The sequence below is a fragment of the Plectropomus leopardus genome, chromosome 2, assembly GCF_008729295.1.
Source record: "Plectropomus leopardus isolate mb chromosome 2, YSFRI_Pleo_2.0, whole genome shotgun sequence".
In the NCBI taxonomy this organism is placed as follows: domain Eukaryota; kingdom Metazoa; phylum Chordata; class Actinopteri; order Perciformes; family Serranidae; genus Plectropomus; species Plectropomus leopardus.
Window position 1 is genome coordinate 12078740 of NC_056464.1, and position 23824 is coordinate 12102563.

The following is a 23824-nucleotide window of genomic DNA, read 5'->3' on the forward strand; positions in this document are numbered from 1 at the left end:
GTTATAAATTCTATATCTATTCCTCATTTGCAAGTCTATATCAGCCCTATTTGTGATCTAAACCGAGAACCCACAAAATAAAAGCTGCTTTCTGAGCAAAATAAATAAATAAATAAATCATTATTATTTCACTGAAGGTTGACTTCACCTTGAAGCGAAGCTCCAAGTTGTTTTCTGTTCAGTGCTTCTTATGGTACAATAGTCTGAGCTGAAAATGATTGAATACTGTGAGTGAAATTATTCAAATAGCTATAATTTGCTATGCACTATATAATCTAGTGCAGAGATCACATTTCTTTGTATAAATAAAGGTGTATATATAAAAACAGCATGACTGAGTAGCTCTCGAGAATTTATGATTCACAGTACAAGATTAAAAAGAACTATTTGAGAGGACACATTGTCCTGCTGGTACTATCCATTTAGACATAAAAATGTCAAACTTTTGACAAAAATGGACACATTGGAAAAGAAACAATGTTTGGTGACTATATAAACAATGCTATTGATTTATGTGAAGATCATTAATTTATGTGCAAAGCTAGATGAAGTTATTACTATTTCTTAGCTCCATTTGTTACACAGATTTGGTCAAAAATTTAACCTTTTTTTTTTACCACTCGAGAATTGATAAAAATCAAAGATCAAGATCCCTCCAGAATACCACAGCAAAAGCTATCCATCCTCTGAATGCTCGGGGTCTCTAGTATGTAGCTGTAAAGTTTCATGATGCTGTGATTATCCTAGGTACAGGAAGGTAAGGTCTAAAAAAAGGATCCAACTACATCCTTACACATTAATAAAACAGGTCTCAATGAGTCCACTAGAGTCTCGGCTTTCTATTCATACCCAAGTTATACCATTCTGAGACTGCTTAGGGATCCAGTATGCAGAAGTATTCAAATACACCCTTTTTGGAACAGGTGAAAATAACATATTTATACTGCATTTAAAAACTGCAAAGTTTTTGACAAAAAGCATCACACTAACACTGAGTGCGCACATCTGTAAAGGGGAGGCTCGTGGGTACCGGAGAGAGACCATTTTCATTTAGATATCTTGAGGTGAGAGTTGTGAATATGCCAGATTTTCCTTTGCCAAAATCTGGCAATTAACTTTGGACTGATATTTAGCCCCTTCCAGATAAGCTATCACAACATGGTTGTTACCAATGGATGCCTTGTCTAGTTTCACATGATACCACTATGTGTGCTAGTTTAAAACATGAGAGCGCTACAGGCCCTTAAAGACGGTAATGTTGATCGAGATCACCAGCTGTCCCAGGGGTCTCTTGGGATTAAACACAGTCATTTTATCATGGCGGCCATGATTAAAGCACCTTCTGCCATGTATTCTTTTTTATATTTTTGGAGCTGGAACATTCATTAGGAGATCGATTATCCACCCTCCAACTCAAAAAGAACTTGTGATGAGTTCTACCTGTGCTGCGTTCACGGACTTGCAAAAATGGGGACACAGAATGATTAAAAAAAGGAACACACACACGATATAACAAAAATAGAAATTTGACCCGACCCTTACCCCTGATGTCAGCTACCACTACAAACAGATTCTAATTCTTTGAGAAACGCTGCTTTGGTTTGAAATATAGTGCCATTTCAGTATACTCTTTTTGGAGCTTCCTCCATGACAACTTGACAACTCCAACTTGGGATCTATAGGCCAGAAAAGGTTGAGAAATTATAAATCCTTCCTAATCAAAAAAAAAAGTAAAAATTGAAGGAAACCTTTGGAGACGCAGTTTTCTCTACTGCCCCCAAATCCACAGGGAGTTGGAAGTGCAATAAAAGCTGTGAGAGGGGAACAGTCACTACAAAAAATAAAGACAAAGTTTCACATATATTACATCTACCTCGGGTTCTGTAACAACTTCACACCAGTGGGTAAAAATGTGTCACAGCTTTGCAACACTTCATGGAGAGCATCGCCACACTGCAGCAACAGTTGCATAAGAAACATGCGGGCAAACCAGTAAAACACACACAAAGTTGAAATTGTTTTCTGGAAGGTATATTATTTATCAAACAACTGGGATTCATTAAACTACAGTGTTGAGTAATTATAAACAAATTGCTTCACATATTCCCCCAAGAAACACACTATAGCGTATGCATTTTAACACAGGGGTCGCAGCAGAACAGCTCGCAGCAGCAATCCTGGAGGAGGCAGAGTCTACTGTAATATATTCTATTGTACCCCAAGCCACAATTTGATCCTATTACACAATTAGACAGAGACTACTGAGTTAGAGAGGCTGTAAAATGGATTGTGTTGGCTGCTTCACAAATGAGGTTAAGGTCATATGCCGCAGACCGCAGCACAGACCGAGCTGATTTAATTCAGCCTTTGAATGGAAATAATAATGTCTTATGTTCTTGTTTTCTCTGTGCGGATAAACAAAGGCTAAATAGAACAACAACAAAAAAGTGCTGCTTAATATGCATATTACTGTGCATGCAAATAAGTGCGCCACATCCACCCACAAGGTGCATTATTATGCATTATTAACATATGCAGCGGCAACTGAGGATACACCAGAGACACCTCAGGAGTCAACACATGCATACAAAGGCACACACACAATGACTTTCCTCTCAGGAACCTGTGGCTCTGTGTGATGTGTGTGGGCCCTAATGCTCTGGTGTTGACACAGTGCTTTCCTGCCACATTACACATGACGGCACTCTGTTGACTTTCTCTGAGGAGAGAGCACTCAGGGTAAAGGGAGACATGAAGAGACCTGTCTGCCAGCTGAGTGCTCAACGGGCAGCACAGTTTTTAACTGTCACAGCCAAGCCAGTGTCAGATAACGGGTAAAATACAGTCGCTAAAGGGACTGTATGGCCATATGCCATGACTATGATATTTTTCATCATCTATCAAATGTCTCCAGCAGAGCCGCAACTCATGGTTATTATGATTCTTAATTATTTCATACTTTAATTCATCATTTTAGCATGTATAAAAAAGATCAGAGACCCCAAGATGACATCTCCTTAAATTGCTTGTTTTTTCCTACCAATTGTTATTTTATAATGGAATAAACTAATAACAGCAGCAAATCTTCACATCTGAAAAGCTTTAAATGTTTGCCATCCCAAGAGCCACACCTCTTGGCTAAAAATGCCAATCGATCTTTCTGAAATAACTCAACAACTACTGGATGAACTGACCTGAAAAACATCCATGTACCCCTCAGAATAGATTGAAGTAACTCTGGTGAGACCCAGACTTTCCAGCTCTTGGGGCTGGACTGGAGATATTAAGCATTTGGTTATATATAGCATCACACTGTTGGAATGCAGAGTCTACTCCAGGCAACGACCAAGCAGCAGAACGTCAGGCACAAAGTAAAAGTAAAACATAACCGTTCACTGTGCTGTCGAAGAGTTTGCATTCACTTACAAAAAAATGCGACTCTCTTCTTCTAAGAGCAACATAGTAATTCTGTGGAAAGCACTGGATGTAATTTTCTGAACTTACCAGACTGTTCTAGCTGTTCTATTATTTCCCTTTACCCACTAAGTCATTATATCCACAATGCTGATAATTATAAAAAATCTGATTGTGTTAAAATTTAGTGAAAGCACTAATAGTCAAACCTTTGATATCACCACAGTATGAACAGAGATATTTGTTAAAAAATATGATATATAATTTTCTCCGTAACGCCTAGTCCTGTTTTGCCATATACTAAGCCGGTTTACGATAATGGAATGTGGAAGCAAACAACAGCACAGCTAATAGCAAGCCACCTTTACTGTATAGCAGCAGTTCACCAGTGGCTAAGTGCCTCTCTGCTCTGTCCCTAATGACAATAAATATAACACCTAATTAGATTTAAGTTTTGTATGTCGTGTTGTTTTCATAATGAAAGCCTGCTAGGGTTAACGTTGCTCTCTTTGTGATGTCAAATGTTAGCTTAGCAGGCTTAAATGTAGTTCTACATTCATGTCAGACATGTGCCTAGTCACAATTGTGAATTGTTCTTTTAACAAACGATTACATGAAAAAGAAAAGCTAGTTGTTGTGACCTGTGATATGCATACTGCATACTACATGTCATGTTACATTTTGGCTTAATATGCACACAATGCTAGTAAATAGGCAGTCTGAATACAGCCTTGATCACAATGCTTGATAAATTACATAAAGAATCAGTCACATCATCACATCAATGGATTATTAAAGTCATTACACCACACCAGAAGCTGTCCTATAAATATAGCATCCTTACATATAGGGATCATTTTCCCACAATGAAAAGCTCTTTATACTATGTTGGCACTCTCTCTGCACTACATGTACCATGTGGAAAATGGCCTTGCTCACGAGATAAGGGTCAAGACATCATGAATTAATAGCCTCAGAAAGATAGATTCTATCTGCAGGCTCGCAGGACAGAACATCAGGAACGGCGCTGAAGCACAGCCAGGGTGTTAAACTTTGATGTCTGAACTCAACATCCACATGAATATAAAAACATTCAGCTTCCTGCTTAACTTGAACCTGCTGACCTCACTGACCTGCAGAGTAGGAACATACAACAAACGCAGCCTCATATTAAATAACCCTTGGCAAGTTTCAGAAAGAGACGTGTTTTCGGTTCTAGGGAAAAGCCCCATCTGCATCAGCAACAAACACACATCTGAACAAAAACACACACTCTTCATGCAGGCACACGCACACACCTGAGTGAGTTCCTGCTGCTCCAGATCCCATTTTTTGATGCCGTTGTCTCTGGACCCGCTGAACAGCACGTCTCCCTGTACGGCCAAACACTCAATGCCGTCGTAATGGGGCGGCTCGAAGTTATGAGCTGGTCCTACATTACCCAGAGTTCCTTCTGCCACGTCAAACACCTGAGAATAGAAAAGGGAGGAGGAGCCTGTAAAAAGATGTGTCTCAGTGTTTCCCACACATTCATGAATTTTAGGTGGCCTGCTACAAGTAAAATATCTGCCACTAAATACTGATTGTATAGTTTTGGACAGTTGTACTGTTCATCAGGAGTGATATTTTATATATATACATATATATACATACATACATACAACATATATATATATATATATATATATATATATATATATATATATATATATATATATATATATATATATATTATATATATATATATACACATACATACATGCATACATACATATATATATATATATATATATATATATACACACACTCTGAGCACAGACGGAGCAGCATTATGTCAGGAACAGTGAAAGTGAAAGTGAACAGTTCATTGCTACCCCCCAGCCCCACCGTCATCAGCTACCACCACATATTGATTCCAGCTCTGTTGGAAACACTGTGTCTGTGTCTGTGACACTCAAGTGTAGTCTGCGTGTGTGTGTGTGTTTTGTGGTACCTTGACATAATGGTCTTTGGAGCCAGTGATTACTTGGTCTTTGCCCAGCAGAGACTGTCCCACTGTCAAACACATGACAGAGCCGATGTGGCCTGTCAGCTTCCCCATTCCTTGCATCCTACACACACACACACACACACACACACACACACACACACACACACACACACACACACACACACACACACACACACACACACACACACACACACACACACACACACACACACACACACACACACACACACACACACAGGCAGCAAAGGAATTCAAGCAAAGAAATTCATTACTAACACGAATTTGATTTTTAAGGTTTCACTGAATGAAATCACTTTCCGTCTCACGAGTGAAGTAAAACTGCTGAGACACAGCGATGCCAAAGGCAGAGATGATGCTGAGAGAATGTTTAATGCATTCATATTTCATTTCTTGGGGGCTGCTCTGCATCATTAATTGGGTCTGAACCCCTAAGCGTAAACTGTCTGGTGGTCCAATCTGTTAATCATTTCCCTCTAGAAGCATAAAAACTGAGAAGATGGCGATGCCACTGGATTTCAAAAATAGGTGCCTCTTAGAAAACATGCTCACGTACTCACAAGTGCTGAGTTCCTGTGCTTTCTTTTGACAGCCTCTTTAATCTCTTAAGTCACATGTTAATCAGCTCTCCGGCTGATTACCATCTGACACGTGAATACATACATTCACGTCTGAAAGAATTTCGAGCTGACTGACTATCTACATGACTGAACCAAAGAATGTGGGGATGACTACGGATATAAATCAGTGAAAGAATTCATGAATAGGTAAATGCATAAATGACTTCATACTTTAACAAACAATTTGATGGGTAGTTCAATGAATAAATTATGATTAAATTAATGAACAAATGTACCTGTTGAGGTCCCACATGCGAACACTGTTTCCAGCAGCAGCATACAGCACAGATCCTGACGGGTTGAGGGCTATCTGGTTAATCTGACATTCACCCTGTGCAAAGGTTATTGTGCGGGTGGTGGTGCCCGCACATGCATCACCTGAAACCACCTGCCCCGATGAACTGTGGGGGCAAAGAGAAGCCAAAAAAAGGATAAGAAAGAGGGACAAGTCGGAGGAGAATAAAAGGGGGACATGAGGTGGAGAGACATAGGCAAGAGTAATGAGCAGAACTTTTCATTTCTTCTGGATGCATTTCACATCACATTTTCCCCCCATATTTAATTTGTCACTTTTCTGCAACTTGTAACACATCACTGAACTGAAAAAGAATATCCCCAAATCACTTCTATCAAATATCTCCACAGATGCAATTTTTAGTTTAAATGCTCCAAAGCGTTCCATCTGGCTGGTTGCAGGGAGAAAACTTACGTAAGCGTGCGGATACACTTGGCAGAGTCGCGGATGTCCCACACCTTGATGTAGGAGGTGGAGACGGAGAAGACCAGACAGGAGGAAGGACAGTATTTGACTGACACTACATTGTTTGGGTGACCTTTGAGGGTGACGATCTCTTGACCAGTTACCAGGTTCCACATCTTACAAGTTCGATCTGAAGGAGGAAAGAATTGCAGTTCATATACCGTGTTTGGGTTAAAGGGATAGCTCACATGTTTTGGAAGAGGGATGTATGAGGTATTTATCTATAGTCAGTTTATTACCTACATAAGATGGCAGTCGGCACACCCCCAGTTTGGTGAAGCAGGCAGGAGTAGCGCCACAGAAGCTATATGATATAGTGTAAAGTGTACACTATATTAAGAATATTTTCACCAGTCTGCCCTTTCTGACTGGGCACAAAAGGCCTTCTATGCTCTCTTTAAAGCCACCAGACTCCTTTAACAAAAACAGTAAATTTACCCCGCAAAACACAGGAGTAATTGGTCTGCTGCTGCTGTGATTGGTTGGCTTGTTTTTGTTAATGTGACTTTGATAGAGCATAACTTACCCTTTATATCACTATATGACTCTATATCAGTTAGTGATCAAGGCAGCTGTGTTCTGTGAGGTCAAATTACCGATTTTGTCAATGGAGTCTGGTGGCTTTGAAGGGAGCACAGATGAATATAGTGGCTTACGCTTCCAATTAGATAGAGGTGTCCGGCATCAATAAAAAGCTGTGAAAAAATTCTAAATATAGCGTGCCTGTGAACCGTTAATGATTTTTTCAGGTGATTAAAATATCTTTTGCTGCAGCCTCCGATCACAGCAGTATGTTGCTTATCTTCCGTAGCGGTAGTGCTGCCTGCTTCACCATCTGGGGCTGTGCCGGCTGGCATCTACTGTATGTTATACACTGACTGTGGATAAGTGCCTCATACAGCCCGAATTTAATGAAATCCAAACTATCCTCTAATAGTTGCATTATTACTAAAGGCTCATCTTTTAGTGGTGTCATTTTTTTGAGATGACAAGCTTTAACTCATGTTATTTGCTTCAACTTGAATGAGATCCACATAAAAGAGCTTTAATCTGTTTTTATGTTTTATGTATGGCATATACTAATCAAACATCAGCCATTAAGGCCATTTAAGGTAAAAGTCAAATACCATCTAAAGGCAGAGCTTACAGTTAAGTAAGTAGCATGTGTACCTTTAGAGCCAGTGAATAGCAGCTCATCTGTAGCATCCACACACAGGACAGGCTTTGAATGTCCCTCGGCTACAGAAACACACTGCAGCGGGGCCGTCCGACCACCCTTGACACCCCCGATGGGATTGATCACACCTCTAAAGATCACACACACACACACGCGGTGTTTACAGTCGTTATAAATCAGTGATCGCTGATTTCTGTCCACATATTATCCACAGATTTATGCACTGTAAAACAGGCCGAGAGTATGTTCCCTGTTATATATATGCGCGAGTGCACACACACACACACACACACACACACTCAACTTCCTGTTGGTATACTGAGCCCACCGGCTCTCCTGCTGTCAGTTGGTGACTGTGTAACGATGAGTATGTTCCCTGTTATATATATGCGCGAGTGCACACACACACACACACACACACACACACTCAACTTCCTGTTGGTATACTGAGCCCACCGGCTCTCCTGCTGTCACCCCCATCTTCAGCCTGCCCAACCCACCCTCCCTTCCCTCTCCTTTTTTACTACTACGGACCAATTAAGGCCCTACAACAGTAAGAGCTGCTTTGCCTGTTCACCCCCCACCCCCTTCAACACACACACACACACACACACACACACACACACACACACACACAAAACCTCTTCTGCGTTATGTACACTCTCTAGCTGAACCTCTGCCCCCCCACCCCCCCTACAATCTATGTCCCACTGACAGGTCAGAGTCCCAGAGTGCCTGGAGAGCAGTCAGCAGAGTGAGACAGAGCAGGCAGAGGGTGAGAAGAAGAATAAGGAGGAATGTGGGAAAATTGGTCCCTGGTGGGCTTCCTAATAACACCAGTGGTGGTTAGTGTGTATGTGAGTGTGTACGTGTGTGAGAGAGAGAGAGAGTGAGGTGGAAAGCGAAACAGTGAGGGAGAGCTGGAGGGTGCGAGGAGGGAAAAGAGAATCTGTGATTACACACCATACCCGGGACAGGTTTTGTTTCTGCACAGAGTGAGAAAAATAAAGAAGGGTGTGCTTGAAACTTGTCAAAGATGACAACATGCTCCTCTTCTGTGCCTGCATGTACGCTGATGTCCCAGCGTGAAAGCACGCAGACAAATACGCATGTCAAATCAAAAATTAAAGACCAAACCACACTTTCTGTGTATCCTCTTTTTTTTCTCAGTGCATAAAAAATGCCAACCAAAATCAAAAACTGCCAATCATCAGCTAATAAAATAAAAGATTGCATGCATGTCTGCCAAGTCTCATGAAACACAAAACAGAACCAACTTGTGCAGAATAAGCTCAAAACAATAGTTCACAACAGCCTGGAAGACCGACTACACAGCAGCCTGCAACTCAAAAATAAACCACAGCACAACGTCCTGAGACGTCATCATCACCACATGCAGCATCCATTCTCCGCCAGTCAGGTGGGAGCTGACTCTCAGCTCAGCACCTCCACAGCCGATCGCCGTTTGTGGCCCAGGGAAAAGGGGTATGTGGCACATGTGTGTAAGTGGAGAGGTGTTACAAGTCGATAACATAGTCAGATTATCAGCTTCTGCTCTACTGCAGAGCTGCACAACCTGACTGTGATGGTAGGTGTATGGAGTGAACACAGCAACATACACAATCTGTCCCACCCTCTTTTTGGTCCAATTCCATTTTGAAAAGACTAATAATAGAATGCTGGTAATTCTTTGATAAGAAAAAAAAGGGGAAACATGTAATAGTTCATTAATATGTTTATTGAATAAATAGAGAATAGAGGGAAAGGAAGATTTTTTTGAAAAATAGGAAAATATGAGGTGCAGTTTCATTTGAATGAACCTTATCACTGACGGCTGTTAACCCTTTGATCTTATGCTCCATCGTCATTGGTTAAATATGGTACTTAGGTGGCATAATGCTGGATTTCTACTACTATGCCATAGGCTACCTTTTGCATAGGCTCTACATGGACGCATACGCAACGCCAGAGCCTGACATGCAGCTCAGCAGAAGTGATTTTGTAAGCTGAAAAACATTCCCCTCAGTGGGAACATTTCATTAAATTTTATTTCACAGATAAGAAACAATAAATTGTAAAGACAATAAAGCCACCAAAGAATGGCATTTTAAATCATCTGTGTGATTTATCCTGGCTTCATATGAGTGAAGGAAAACTCTGCTCGCCACTAGGCTAATTTATGCAATGTTAAATGTCATAGGCTTATTCTACCATGAGCATGTTGTATTTGTGGGGAAACCATGTCAGGTATAGGACGATTGTTTTGTTGGTGGAACTTGTGAGCTGTATTGGAATCAAATTTTGTCACATTACCTTTTAAAACTCCACTGCCCTCTAGGCTAAATTATACCATGTAATATGCCATGGGCTTGTGCTAATAAAGTTAGCATGCTGTATTTGTGGGAAAAGTAAAAGATGAGTGTTTTGTCTAGGAAATCTTTTTAGTTATAATGAAGCCAATATGTGGTCTTTTGTTTGAAATACTAATTATTGCTATTAAGTCATGCCTAATGTGTGTTCTAGGTGTATTTGAATCAATCAAACTTTACAGAAATCTCACCGCCAACTAGCGTTTTGGAGGTGTAGCTGCAAAGAGAAGCAGACAGCTGACAGCAATTTAGGCCATTTCTATAGGCTACTGTGTATCTTCACACAACTATAAATCCACCTCAAGGTGCTAAAGCCACAATATATTTAGCTTTAAAATTACTAAAACCATTGTTTCTTTTACCCTTTTATATTCTACTAAAGCTCCTATGCAAGGTACTTTGTTTACCTGCCAGGGGACCATTATGTGCCATTATTTTTGAATGCTTTATTCAGTTACTCTTTTGTTTTTTCCTTTAAGTACATATACTGCACATACTACAATATTGCTTAATGCAGCACGCTCTTTCTAACAGCACGCCGCTGATCCAAATGGCAGAAAGTGTTCCCATTCTATCAGCATCTGTTGAAGATATCATGGTGTGCTGTTTTATGCACTATGCGAGGGCTGCTAATGGATGTTGCAGGTCCAAGCACCAAGAGACTGACAGACTAATGAAAACATGGAGGGAGATCAGTGTGTGCTCTTTGCAATGCACAGAAAAACAGATGGAGGAGTCTCAGTGAGAGGTGCATCACTTTGTGTGTGAGATAAGTACACAGAAATAGATTCATCAGAAAGAAGAGAACATTTTGTTTTCATCATTATTATAGAATTGTATATTCGTCTAATTTGGGAAAATATTTTGCTTCCTTGCTTTCTTGCTTAAAGTTAGAAGAGGAGATGGATACTTCTGTAGATTTTAAGGTACATCCAGTGGCTAATTAGCTTTTCTTAGCATAAAGAGTCTTGTTGCCTAGCAAACTCAGTGATGACAGGAAGCCACTGCACCTGGTCAAGAAATTGTCCAGCACATAACACCACATAAAAACACAATATGTCATTTTTACACTTCAATTTTTGTATAGATTTTTAAAAATGGAATAAACACATTCATTTGTGAGCTTTAACGGTGCTGGTAGATAGATATTATCTTTAGAAAGAACCAGGCTATCCATTCTTAATGCTAAGCTAAGCTAAATAGCTGCTGGATAGAACTACAAATTTAACAGACACAAGAAAGACACTGATCTTTTCATCTGATGCTTGAAAAGGAAGCAAACAAGTGTATTTTAAAAAAAAATAAACTATTCCTTTAAAGGCATTGTTCCAGTATTTTGCAGTGGGGTTGACTGAAGTACTTACTCATAGAAGTGGATCATCTACAGTAGATGTCAGTCAGCACGCCCCCAGTTTGGAGAAGCAGACAGCAATACAGACACAGGAGCTTTCCAATGTACTGCTCTGGAGGGGTTTGCAACAAAACGTACTTTAGCCTCCTTAAAAAAGTCCCAGTGAAATAAATCAATATCAGTTTAAGTGTATGCTATATTTAGAATGTTTCAACACTCCTTGTCATCAGACTGTGTTTTTACAGCCATTATATTGCTCTCTTCAGAGCCAGATATCAGTAAGTAAAACAGTAATTTAACGTAGCTGGACACAGGACCTGCTGGTCTACCACTGCCTCGATCATTTGAGTTTGTTTGTGTTACTGTGTGACTTTAGTGTTTAAAGGGTTAGTTCGGATTCCACAAAGTCACACAATAACACAAACTTAACGACCAAGGTGTCAGTAAACCAGCAGCTACTACGCTCAGTAGTGTGAATGGAGTCTGGTGGCTTTGCAGAGAGTACAGATAAAAATGAAAATATTCTCAATATAGCATGAACTCAAACTGATGATTTTTTTTCTGTGGTCCATATTTTAGGTTGCTAAATTATGTTTTATTGCTGCTCTTGTCTATAGCAGTACCTTTCTTATCTTCCGTCGAAGTATTCCTGTCTGTCCCTCCAAACTGGAGACTTGCCGAAAGACATCCAATACATTGACAATGGATAAGTACCTCATTCAACCCCACTTGAAAAGATCCAAACTATCACTTTAACTCATATGTATATAAAAAATCCTTGTCAATACAGCAGCGTTAACTGAGAATTAAGTTATAACTTACTGGTCAGGTTTTTTTCACAGGTGATAAATGAAAATATTAGGTGGTCAAAACAGGCATAACATGTTTTTTGGGATAATATTTGCACATTTTCATGGCCTGCAGAAAAGTGTTAAGGTTCATTCAGGTTTTGTGTGGAGCAACACCACAGAGAAACCACATCACAGGTGGGAAAGGCCGGCGGGTCAAGAAAGCCGCATGTGGTTAAAACATGCACCACAGCGACCTCACCCACAGAGGGGGAGGGAAAAGGAAGTGGAGGTGGAGGAGAGGCCAGACGAGGCACTGACTACCAGTGGAGATGAGATGACACCAGGTGAGTTAACAGGCAAATGGGAAAACAGAGAGTGACAAACACAGTTCCTCTACCTGAGCACCTCGGAGAGCGAGGAGTCGCTGTCATCCGACCTGGAGGCAGAAGAGGAGCAGGAGAGGGGAGGGGTAGGGTGGGAAGAGGAAAGGGTTAACCACACTAAGGAAAGACAGAAGGGTTACTGGCAAAGGGTTAAAGGGTGGAGTGACTGGAGGAAGGGTTTCAGATAAAAAGCAGTGAGCAAACTGGCAGGAAGCTCAGTCAAACAATAAAGCTTGTCCAGTGGATATCACACAGTTTCTGCTTCTTCTCAAAGATAACCACTGAACAGGCTGTAGTTTTTGACCGCTGTCTGCAGAGGTTTTTCCTTGCTAAAGCACGTTTACTGTAGGTACGCCAACACTGAGCAATGGCTGGTTTAGTGGACTTTTCCCTAGTGGTGTTAGGGCTAACATTAAAGGTTGAAGGTTTTAATGAATAGTTAGACATTTTGGTTTATTCACTTTCTTGCCCAGAGTTAGAATTAAAAAAAATGCATACCACTTCATTGTCTGTATGCTCAATTTAAGGTCATAGCCAGCGTCAATTAGCTTAGCTTAGCATAGCATAACAACAGGAAACGAGGGAACAGCTAGCCTAGCTCTGTCCAAAGGTAACATAATTTGCCTACAAGCACCTCTAAAGCTCACTCATTGACTTTTGAATTTAAAATAAAAAGATTTGTAAAGACGACAATTTGCGTTTTTACATGGGGTTATGTGCTCTACTAAAACCACAACTTGTCACATTTATACAGTTTATTAGTGATTAAACAAAGATGTGCTAATTATCGAGTTTTAGATCTTTATTTTGAACATGCAAAATAAAAAAAGGAAAAAAACAACACTAATATACCTAGCAGACATATTCGATAAACAACATAAGTGTTTCATCCTCAAAAAGGAGTACGAGGAAGTGAATATTTGTTAAATCCTCACCTTTTTTTTGGGGGGGGGGGGGGTTTAGTCAAAAAACTTCATAATAAACATGAATATCTCCACTTTCCACCCCACTGTTTACCATACACATCTCGATCAAATCAAATAGAAATTAAACAGTCAAGACAAAAGTGCTTTAGGAGTTCTAGTGGGCAAATTTTGTTACCAAAACTTGGTTAGCCGTATCCCTATTTTCAGTGCTAAGCTAAGTTAGCCAACTGCTGGCTGTAACCTCATATTTAGCATACAGGCACAAAAATAGTGTCAATCGTTTCATTATTGAGCTTTAGAAGTGCTGGCAGGTATATTCTGTTACCTTCAGACAATGCAGGATCAACTGTGTTTTCCGTTTCCAGTCTTTATGTTAAGCTAACATTAGCTAACTGCTGGCTTTGGTGTGCCAACATGAGGGTGGTATCAATCGCCTCATCTAACTCTCAGTAAAGAAGTGAGAAAGCGTTTTTCCCAATATGTCCAACTATTCATTTGAACAAGACAGAAAAAAGGTACTGAAAGAAAGAACGAAGTAGCCAAGGAGAAAACACTGATGCCAGGATTGTCATACACGAAGGTCAAAGAAATGCACAATACATTTTTTACACTTTTATAACCCCCATGTGTGACTCCCCTGATGCCAGTGTCCACTCCCATGTTTACTCTTTCCAGCCATATACAGGGAAGACTTAGTGCAGAAACGAACACAAGGGGCAATCAGGGTTAACAGAGGGGAAAATCCAGAATGGAGGATAAGGTTGTCAATCCAACTCACAGGCGGGCTGCTCAACGCTGTCGAGGGAAAAATCCAGACCACCACACCAATACAGTAGCTCTACTGTGTGCAACAGTGCAATAAAAGTGTTATTATATTATAAATATTTTATAGCCTCAGGTTAGTCACTATGAGAGCCTGTGCTTTACACTCTGAGCATAAAATAATAAAACAAAATGATTCTGGATACGTCTGGAGGGAACAGCAGTGTTAAGGGGTGACAGAAATTCCTCCATTTCTTGGTATTTATTTACTGCTGGCCACAGTGGCTATTAGCATAGTGATATCCGCTTTTCACTCAGACTCTCAAAGACAGAATCCTTTTAAAATTCATTGGTTTCGGAGGGTGCGAATGTAATGCGAAGATTAAAAAAGGGCTCTGGGATTCTGAGCCTCTGTGTCCATCAGAAGACAAGAAAACTTTCATTTTTCCTCATTCTCATGTATCGCTCAAATCTGTGTCAAATGCCTGACTCCTGTTTCGTAGGCAACAAATCTATTCAGATACGAATCGGCCGAAAAACAGGAGCAGAATGCATCCATACAGTCATAATCCTAAAAAGCCCTTACTGCATTTTTAATAGGTTTTGTGAACTTGAAGCAAGGATGCACTTGTGAACATCGTCATCTTTGTTCTTTGCATAGCAGACAGCTTCTCATTTGACACCGTATTACACAGAATTCATGCTGACGATTCAGACTGGCTTTCTAATTATTTTTTAATAAATTGGCTTCATTTAGCTTTGCACTTATGTTCGTGATGATGAATAAGTGTCAGAGTCAGGTCAGTGTCAGTAATGTTAGGATGATCAAACCAAACAAAGTGAAAGTGATGGTTTAAATGATGAATCCTTTAAAAGTGTTGCTTTCAGTAAACAAAACATTAACCCCCTAAACTGCACTTCAAAAAAAGCTGCAAATAACAAATGGTGTTAATACCTTCCATCAGATCACACAATGCAAATGCACCCTGCACAAAACATGAAAGAGAAAACAAAATCACCCCTCTTCATCACATTCTATAGGAGGGCTTCTCCCGCGGGAGTTGCAAACTCGACCCTAAACATAAATATCCTCCCACACCGCCACACCAAGTTAATTCAGAATGGCTACCAATCACAGCAGCTGCATGAAAAGATGACAAGAGCCAACTCATTTACCTACCCCTGCTCCAGATAATGAGGACCCACAGGCTCCGACACACAACTATTCACACATACAACACACACACAAGCACCCTAACTCCTTTCACACACCATCCTCGCTAACAATTAAGGGTCAATAAAGCTGAGAAATGTTGCGGCTTAATAAAGATTACAAAACAAATAACATTAGAGCACAGCCAAATGCTAACTGAAATTAACTGCTGACATTTGTCAGAGCGGAAAGCTGCGATTGATTGTGGGCAGGAAGGGGGAAAAACGGCTGGTTGCTCATTCCAGACACCTTTGCAGCTGACATCAACATGCTTCTCATATTCACATTGTGTCTCCATGTGACGTAGCTGCACTTATTTATAGCATTCTTGTAATGTTTATGCATGCAAATGGGATGAAAAAAACTTTAAAAAACAGGCCACTTGGACACCACAACTAACCTCAGAGATAAGATTTATCACAGGGCTGTTTTGTTATTGGATTAGATTAGATTGTACAAGCTGATGTCTCTTTCTCTTGCCCAAATGCAGATCGCGTACATCATTATCATGCACATCACGTCATCTCAAAACATATCTTCTACAGAGGATGCTACTATCTTAACTGCTTCCATCCTAATTTGCATTTGTATCCTAGTAACTCCTATATGTTGACTAGAAATGCACTGAAATTGCACAGTGTTATGAGTGCTGCTAAATACAGCCTATGGCTGTGGTGTGGATGATCAGATCTTCAGTGCCTCTTGAGTGCACTCAGCACCTGGATCCTGTGAATGTTTGCACCATCTGTCCTCCCAGGAAATACACTAATGCCAAATAAAAAGACTTCTTTGTCTAGGAGAGGGATTCATCCAAGGATAAACAGTCGGAAGAGCACATTCTCACATTTACACCATGGACAAAGCCTTTTTCTCTCAAAAGGCCAGACCTTTAGCTTTCAAAGTGAGGCTGAACTGATCAGATGAGAATGCAGGAAAAAAAGGACAAAGATCAGTGTGTGAATGTATGCATGTGTGAAGAGTGTACTCACTTATCCAGAGCAGAACCTTGGGTTTGGTTGCTAGTGAGCCTTGAGAAGACGTTGCGGTCATTCCTGGTCCTCAGAGGAGGGGAGGAGGGAGGTGTGTAGCCGTCAGTGGGCCTAATGAGGGGCAGTAGGGTGAGGAGGATTAAGGATACGGAGGAAGAAGAAGAGTTAACAAGAAGGGAGCATAAAAAATGCAATACCCAGTCAAAAAGTGTGATCAATCTGCCAACAAAAAAAGCTTAAAGACATTGTTCAGATTTTTTGAAGTGGGGTTGTATGAGGTACTTATACATAGACAGTACATTACATACAGTGGTCCAACATGGAAACTAAGCAATGTACTGCTGTGGAGGAGTCACCAACAGAACATATTTAGGCCCTCAAAAAAAGTCCCACTTAAAAAAATCAAAATTACTTGAAGTGTTCGCTATATTCCCAATACTTTCGTAGCTTTACCTTAATGTCAGACAGAGATTTCCAACTGAAAAATTAAGCTGTTATATTACTAGGTCCTTTAAAACACCAAAGCCATGCAATAACCACAACTGCTGCATGATAATAGAAGCAGAGGCCTCTTCAAAGCCAGACTCCATTGAAAAAAAAAACAACAACCCTAGACATGGGAGTTGCTGGTCGACTGCTGCCTTGATCTGTTATTTTGATTTAGTTACTGTGACTGGTGTTTAAAAGGGTTACTTTGGATTCACCAAAGTCACACAATAACACAAACTAACTGATGAACTAACTGAAACAGAGGTAGACCAGCAGCTCCTGTGTTCAGTGAGCTAAAATTACTGCTTTGGTCAATGGAGTCTGGTGGTTTTGACAAGAGCAGAGGGGGAACTGAAGGCATTGATGGCATTCCTGTTGGACTGGGCTGTTTGATGGAAAGCCAAAGCTGTGAAAATACTCTGAGTATAGCATACACTTAAACTGACAATGATTTTTTTTAAGGTGGGTAGGAAGGTGACTTTTTTCAGTTGGCTAAAACACATTTTTGCTGGCCCCCATCCACAGTAGTATATTGTTTAGCATCTGTTTCAGACTCCAGCCTGCTTTTCCAAGCTGGGGGCGTGCTGACTGTCATCCACTGTATGTGACAAACTGACTATGGATAAGAACCCCACACAAACACAGTTAAAAAAAAATCAGAACTATCCCTTTAAATCTGAGCATTACAATATTGTACCTGTATGCACGGTCGTAAGATTTCCTCCTTGTTAGAGGGGAAGTGTCATAACCCCGAGACTGCCTGGGACTGATACACACACACAAACACACACACAAAAGCAAACTAAGCAAATCTTAACTTGAGTGCACAAGAGGATGATACACATCTATGTTGGGAATCTATAAGCAGCAAAGGTTTCATGAAATTCAACAGCTTTTCGCTGCACACTAAAGCAACTGACAGACTAATTTCTTTAAATATCAAATAATCACAAACAACCAGGCTTCCTATCCCAGAGGGCTGATGCAAATTTCATTGGTTTCTCCTTTTCTCACCCTTTAGCAGTTTTATAACCTAAAAACATATCAGGCCTCTGGCAAGTTTCCACTGGTTGATAATTTGTGTGTAGTAGGAAAAAGACACAAAAGACTTTGTCACCGTTATCAGGAAATAAAATGTAAATGTAAATGTATTTTTTTTCTTGTGGATATGTGATATTCCAGAGGGTGTACCATTACGCAATTATCCTCATGTTTCTATCTCACTTGTTTGTTTATCTCACTAACATGTTTTATGTTGAAATAGTCGCATGTCACCAGTGACTCTAGTCTTTATCTTCCTCCAGGGCGCTTCAACAGAACAAACAAAGCAATGATTCCCATCCAGGGGTACTTGTATCCCAGGGGTTACTTCTTCAGCTGCCAAGCTCATCTAATGCTGGCCTTATATCAAACCACTCTACAAGCAGTTTCACTGTTGCTGACAATTTTCCCATGACGGAATAAAATCACGAGTTTTGCTAGAGTTGTGGTGCACTCTTGATCGTCTGTGTAAAGTGGTCATAAAATTCAGTCTAACATTTCTTAAGTCAACCCTTTCTCATTTTGAAATGAGGATAAAATCAAATATATTGAAATTACCAATTTTTTTAGCCTTGGCTCATGCAAAAAATAGAGAATGCTTAGTTTTTAAACAGTTCATCCCTCTTTCCCACCGTTGCCTCCCAATAACATAGTGCAGCTAACCAACAGAGGCTAGTAGCTGACAAGAAAACTGTTAACATATTATGTCTTTTATTTTGTGTTTCTAGAGCTATGTGTTTTTGCGGACACAAAAGGGATTTTTAATAGGTCATATTTCTTTCTTTTTGGAATTTTGCGTATCATTTTACACAGGATGGGAAATAATCTCAAAAGGAATCTCGTTGTAGTCGTGCAAGTAGTGACCCAGTCTTTGCAAAATCCTACAGTGTGTGACCAAAAAACTCAAATTGTCTTTAGATATGAGGGGGTGTCAGACTACACTCTTTAAAAAGTTTTTTCAAATTCTTGTAGTAGATGGAAGGCATAATTTGACCAAAAAATACGATTTGATTAGAAAATATATATCCACATACTAAGTCAGCTGTAACGGTGACATTATTTAAAGTGCACAAGTACTAATCAAGTCTAAACAGCTAGCTTAAAATAATGAATAAAAAGTTGCAATAGTTAGGTACATGTAATGGCTTAATGACAGCTAAAAACAATGGATAGATGGTTGAAATATATAAATACAAGTAACGTGATAACTGTTGTGGTGTCAGTGAAGAGGTATTTTGGCGGATCTGACAGATTGTGGGAGTACATTAAACTAAAACGGGTTGGGGTGCATATACAATGCTCCACATCGAAGACATTGTGGTAGTTTCTTGTGAGATGATGTAACAAGCCGGCATGGCTAAAATGTAAGAACAAAACCTCAATCATTCCTCCTTCCTGGTAAAACTTGAAAGATATGAGTTCACTGTTGTTCTCCTGTGCCACTGACTGATTAGTTTCTCCAATGCACTTTTATTCCATTTGTTGCATTTGGGGCAGCTACAACCTCATTACTGCATTGTTACTGTCTATCTGGTCTAGTTTTTTGTCATTTTTAAAATCTCCTTTTACTCCATCTTCATAGATGAATGAGCTTTATCATGTTTCACTTACAATGTGTGTCCCCTGACAGGCAGGCTGATGGTGCGGGACACCCTGTCCCTATGATAGGGGTCTCGTAGCGCCAGGCTGAGCCCTAGACTCGCTGTCCCCAGCCTCATGCCATCCTCCTGGATGTCCGTCAGCGAGGCCAGAGACTTGGTGATGTGCTGCTGCTTGCTGCCAGATGAGGGGTCCAGGATGGGACCCAGATACTCTGCAGACACCGCCTTCATCTGAGCCGACAGACGAGGCTCCATCTGGTTGAAAAACCATTCGTGTTTATAGAGAGAGAACTACAGAGAAGTGAACGATATGAGAATGGAGGACAGTGGGATATGAAAAACTAAGACATAAAATAAAGATAAAGATTGGATTTAATTAAGGCACAAGAGGAAATTAAGATGCTGTCTGAAAATATATTCAGCAGGGAAACAGGCAAAGAGAATATGAAAACAGTAAAACAAATATGCCAGAAATGAGATGGTGAATAGATTTCTGGATAAAAACAAAAAACAACTAAAAAAACAATAAAGCATAGAGAACACCATGTTAACAAGAGGATAAGAGGGCCTGGTGTCAAATCAGGGGTTCCTCCTCAGAATATCAAAGCAAGCTTTAGGAGATGAAAGGATTTTGAAGTGTTTGCTTATACTGCCACCTCATGGTTACAGACACAAATAGCAGCTGCTCTGACAAACAAACTGTGGCATTCCTGTCGACAGTGAAAATCAGATCAAGCGTCTAAACACAATCACTTCAGCTAAGACACTAATGTCTCCTGACAACTTGCAACGTCATCATGATTCATAAAAGTCTGACAGGCTTGGATACTGCAAGACGCAGCATCACCTGATGTTTTAAGCCCTGACACAAAGAAAAGTACAGCTAGTCTGAGATATAAAGGATAGAGGTAATGTTAACGCCTGTATTTAAGAAAATTGGACAGAGGATGCCTGATGTGGATTTAAATCTAAAATCTGTAGCAGCTGAATAAACAACTATGCACTTTAACAACAAAAATCAACTGTACCTTTATTTTGAAATCATCTTGGCTGTTGGATTCTTTCATTTGAGAAACACTGCAGAAAGAGAAGAAATGAGGATTAGACAAGTACACATGGATACAGAGTTCAGTGAGAAATGAAGTACATATTTTTCAGATGAAAAGTTTCCAGGATTAACACTATGTTTTGGCCAAAATAACACCAATATTAGCACATTGCAGGGTCCTAGCAAGAGAAGGAGGGTTTGTTTTTTGGGTGACTGCAGTCTCACCTGCTGTCAGAGGCTTGGCTGAACTCAGATGGCTCTTCATCTGTGCTGGCGTAACCATTTTCTGGAGGCACACAAAACATACAACTTGTCAGCCCCCAGCACAACCACACACACACTAGAGAGTGGCTTGTGCCACATAGATTTGTTCAAACCCCAGCCAAATCTGACCTGAACCTGTCGTGCATTTTGTTTTACGTCTTTTTCAGGATCTGAACCATCTTGAGTGTGATCCGGTTAATAAAAGATTAAGAAAATAAAAGCTGAAACAGCCAATGTGTTGCATTCATGTGTTGTCACATTAAAAATAAACCCCAGCGCTGAAAGATAAGCAGCCTATCACCGATAAAAGGTCCACCATTTTTATTTATTATTAATTTAATAATTTACACACTTTTTTATTATGTCAAGAAGGCAAAAAAAGTCCTGAACATTATTTGTAAGTAGGTTATTTCTCTGAACCCATACCACTCAACTGGGTCCAGATGGGTCTCGATGGGTCCCTTCAGGCTTGGGCTGGGTACCCACATTTAAACATACACTGTCACTTTGAGATTTTCTATTAGTCGCAACCTAATCCACTTTTCACTAATCCACACTTTGCAGTTTCACTGCATTCTTAGTTTTAATATATTTGCTAAAGCTGACTGGGGTAAGGTCACATATAGTATGAAGTCTTACATGCTGCCACCCAGGCCTAAAAACAATCAAAAGCACCACTCACCCTGCTGTACATTGTGGATGAGCGCCTGGAGTTCAGGGATGTATTCAGCCTTTTCTCGCAGGGCATCGAGGATTATGTGATTGTGAGATGAGCCAATCACATCCGTCTGTCTCAGCTGACCCTCGAGAAGTCGGATCTGAGCCTCCTTCTGAGCCACCTGTAAACTCTGCATGCACACAATGACCAAAACCCAAATGATTATAAACACATGTAAACACATACACACTGTACTGCAGACCTTAACAGACCTTTAGACTTGGTATAAAAGGAGACCCATTATGCTGTTACTTATTATCTGTCATATACACAATGTTACAATGTCTGACGTTCATATCAAATGTGGCCAAAGTTTCAAATAATGAGGTAAAACTATGTAAAGGTGAGCAAAAATCTCACGTGAAACATTTTTGTACATTAGTGCAAGTGTTTACATTACATAGCCTTCAATGCTACATGTAGCTACACGCTGAAATCATGGTAATATGTAATCTTGGTTCTTGGTTGCTGATGTTGAGTTGAGTTTTGAATCTTTTAATGCGGAATTTTTAACGGAAACAGTCCCGCTAGTCTGTGTTACAGTCACTCAATTGGCTGCAATGACATTGCAGAGATGAGCTCTGAAGAGACAGGCCATAAAACACAGTGTTTCTAATGGAAGATTAATACAAGTGTTACAGCACAAAAAGTATAAGGAAACTGTTTTTTGTTGGGTTTTTTTTTCAGTAAAGCATGTAAACATGTTTTAGTAGAAACTCAAAATACAAGTATGAACCTGACAATGAGCATAATAGGTCCTCTTTAATCATACAACAGAAAATGAGACTACCTAGTTTTTAGTGTTTTAAATTTTTCGAGGGTGATTATTGATTTTTTTTCAGTACCAACAAATACGCCCCATACAACATTTTGCAGTACATAAAGACACCACTAGATGGCAACACAAGTCACATATTCAACACACCTGTACCCGACTAACCTAACATTGCATCAATACATAGAAAGTACAAATTTGCCAGTGACTAGATATGACATCAGTAAAAAATATTTTAGTTCACTCCATTTAAGCACTCATTTTTGTTGTTGTTAAAGCTATAAATAGTTTCAATGCTTTTGATTTTACAACATTTTCTAGGCCTGCAAATCCACCTTTGGACTTCCAAGTTTACATAGTGGCCTTGTATAATAACTCACTTTGTCTATGGACGCTTTAAGGAAGTGGTCCAGCAGGTGGCGCGCTTCAGCCAGAGAGCAGGAGCTGATCACCACTGATGTGTCCACCGAGTCCAGCTCGTCCTACAGGAAAACACAATCCAAGGCATCATTTGAGGCCTCCTGTCACTTCTCGCAGATGGACAACAAGTGTTACTGTGTGTATATATATGTGTATATTTGTGTTTTTATACCTTGGTCTCTTCTATCTGTACAATAGTGGCCTGGCAGTCGGACAGACTGTCATTGATGTAGTCTATGTTGGCATTCAGCACCTCAATGTCCTCATTAATTTCCTGGAGGAGGCGGTCCTCTGCTTCTGGCCCCTCCCCATCTGCCATTAGTACCTCCCTCTTATGTGAGAGTGATTCCTGCTGGACTGTCAGCTCCTCTCGCTTCTGACTCATCAAAAACACAAATGCCCACGCAGCAAAAAAGAAAAAAGTCAGAGCTATACTTACAAAAACATCTGGAGATTTCAAGGATAAAGGCAAAATATTTACACTGTAAAATGTTATTTTCTGTATGTAAAATAAAAACTAAACAAATGCACGTAAAAAATATGCTCAGACCTCTCTCAGATTCAAAGAAAAAGTGTTGTCTGTTCTCCATCCAATTGTACTGTATAATTTCAACAGTCTGTCTATGGTGAAAAGAGGAAGAGCCTGACTCACTTTGGTTTCAGTTGTCAACTACTAAGATGATG

The 23824-nt window shown here is 40.1% G+C and overlaps 1 protein-coding gene across 2 annotated transcripts in view; it reads right to left on the reverse strand.

Annotated features, from left to right (window-relative positions):
• Positions 1 to 23824, reverse strand: part of kif21b (kinesin family member 21B) — an 82938-nt gene that overhangs the window by 13409 nt on the left and 45705 nt on the right. For both annotated transcript variants that reach the window (XM_042501069.1, XM_042501059.1), the window contains exons 19-31: positions 23313 to 23516; positions 23101 to 23202; positions 21910 to 22075; positions 21189 to 21249; positions 20944 to 20992; positions 19926 to 20170; positions 17971 to 18039; positions 16785 to 16895; positions 7994 to 8130; positions 6773 to 6953; positions 6300 to 6464; positions 5408 to 5525; positions 4713 to 4883 (exon numbers count right to left, since the gene is read on the reverse strand). In XM_042501069.1, the coding sequence (XP_042357003.1) occupies positions 4713 to 4883; positions 5408 to 5525; positions 6300 to 6464; positions 6773 to 6953; positions 7994 to 8130; positions 16785 to 16895; positions 17971 to 18039; positions 19926 to 20170; positions 20944 to 20992; positions 21189 to 21249; positions 21910 to 22075; positions 23101 to 23202; positions 23313 to 23516 (1779 nt within the window). The remainder of the gene's footprint in view (positions 1 to 4712; positions 4884 to 5407; positions 5526 to 6299; positions 6465 to 6772; positions 6954 to 7993; positions 8131 to 16784; positions 16896 to 17970; positions 18040 to 19925; positions 20171 to 20943; positions 20993 to 21188; positions 21250 to 21909; positions 22076 to 23100; positions 23203 to 23312; positions 23517 to 23824) is intronic.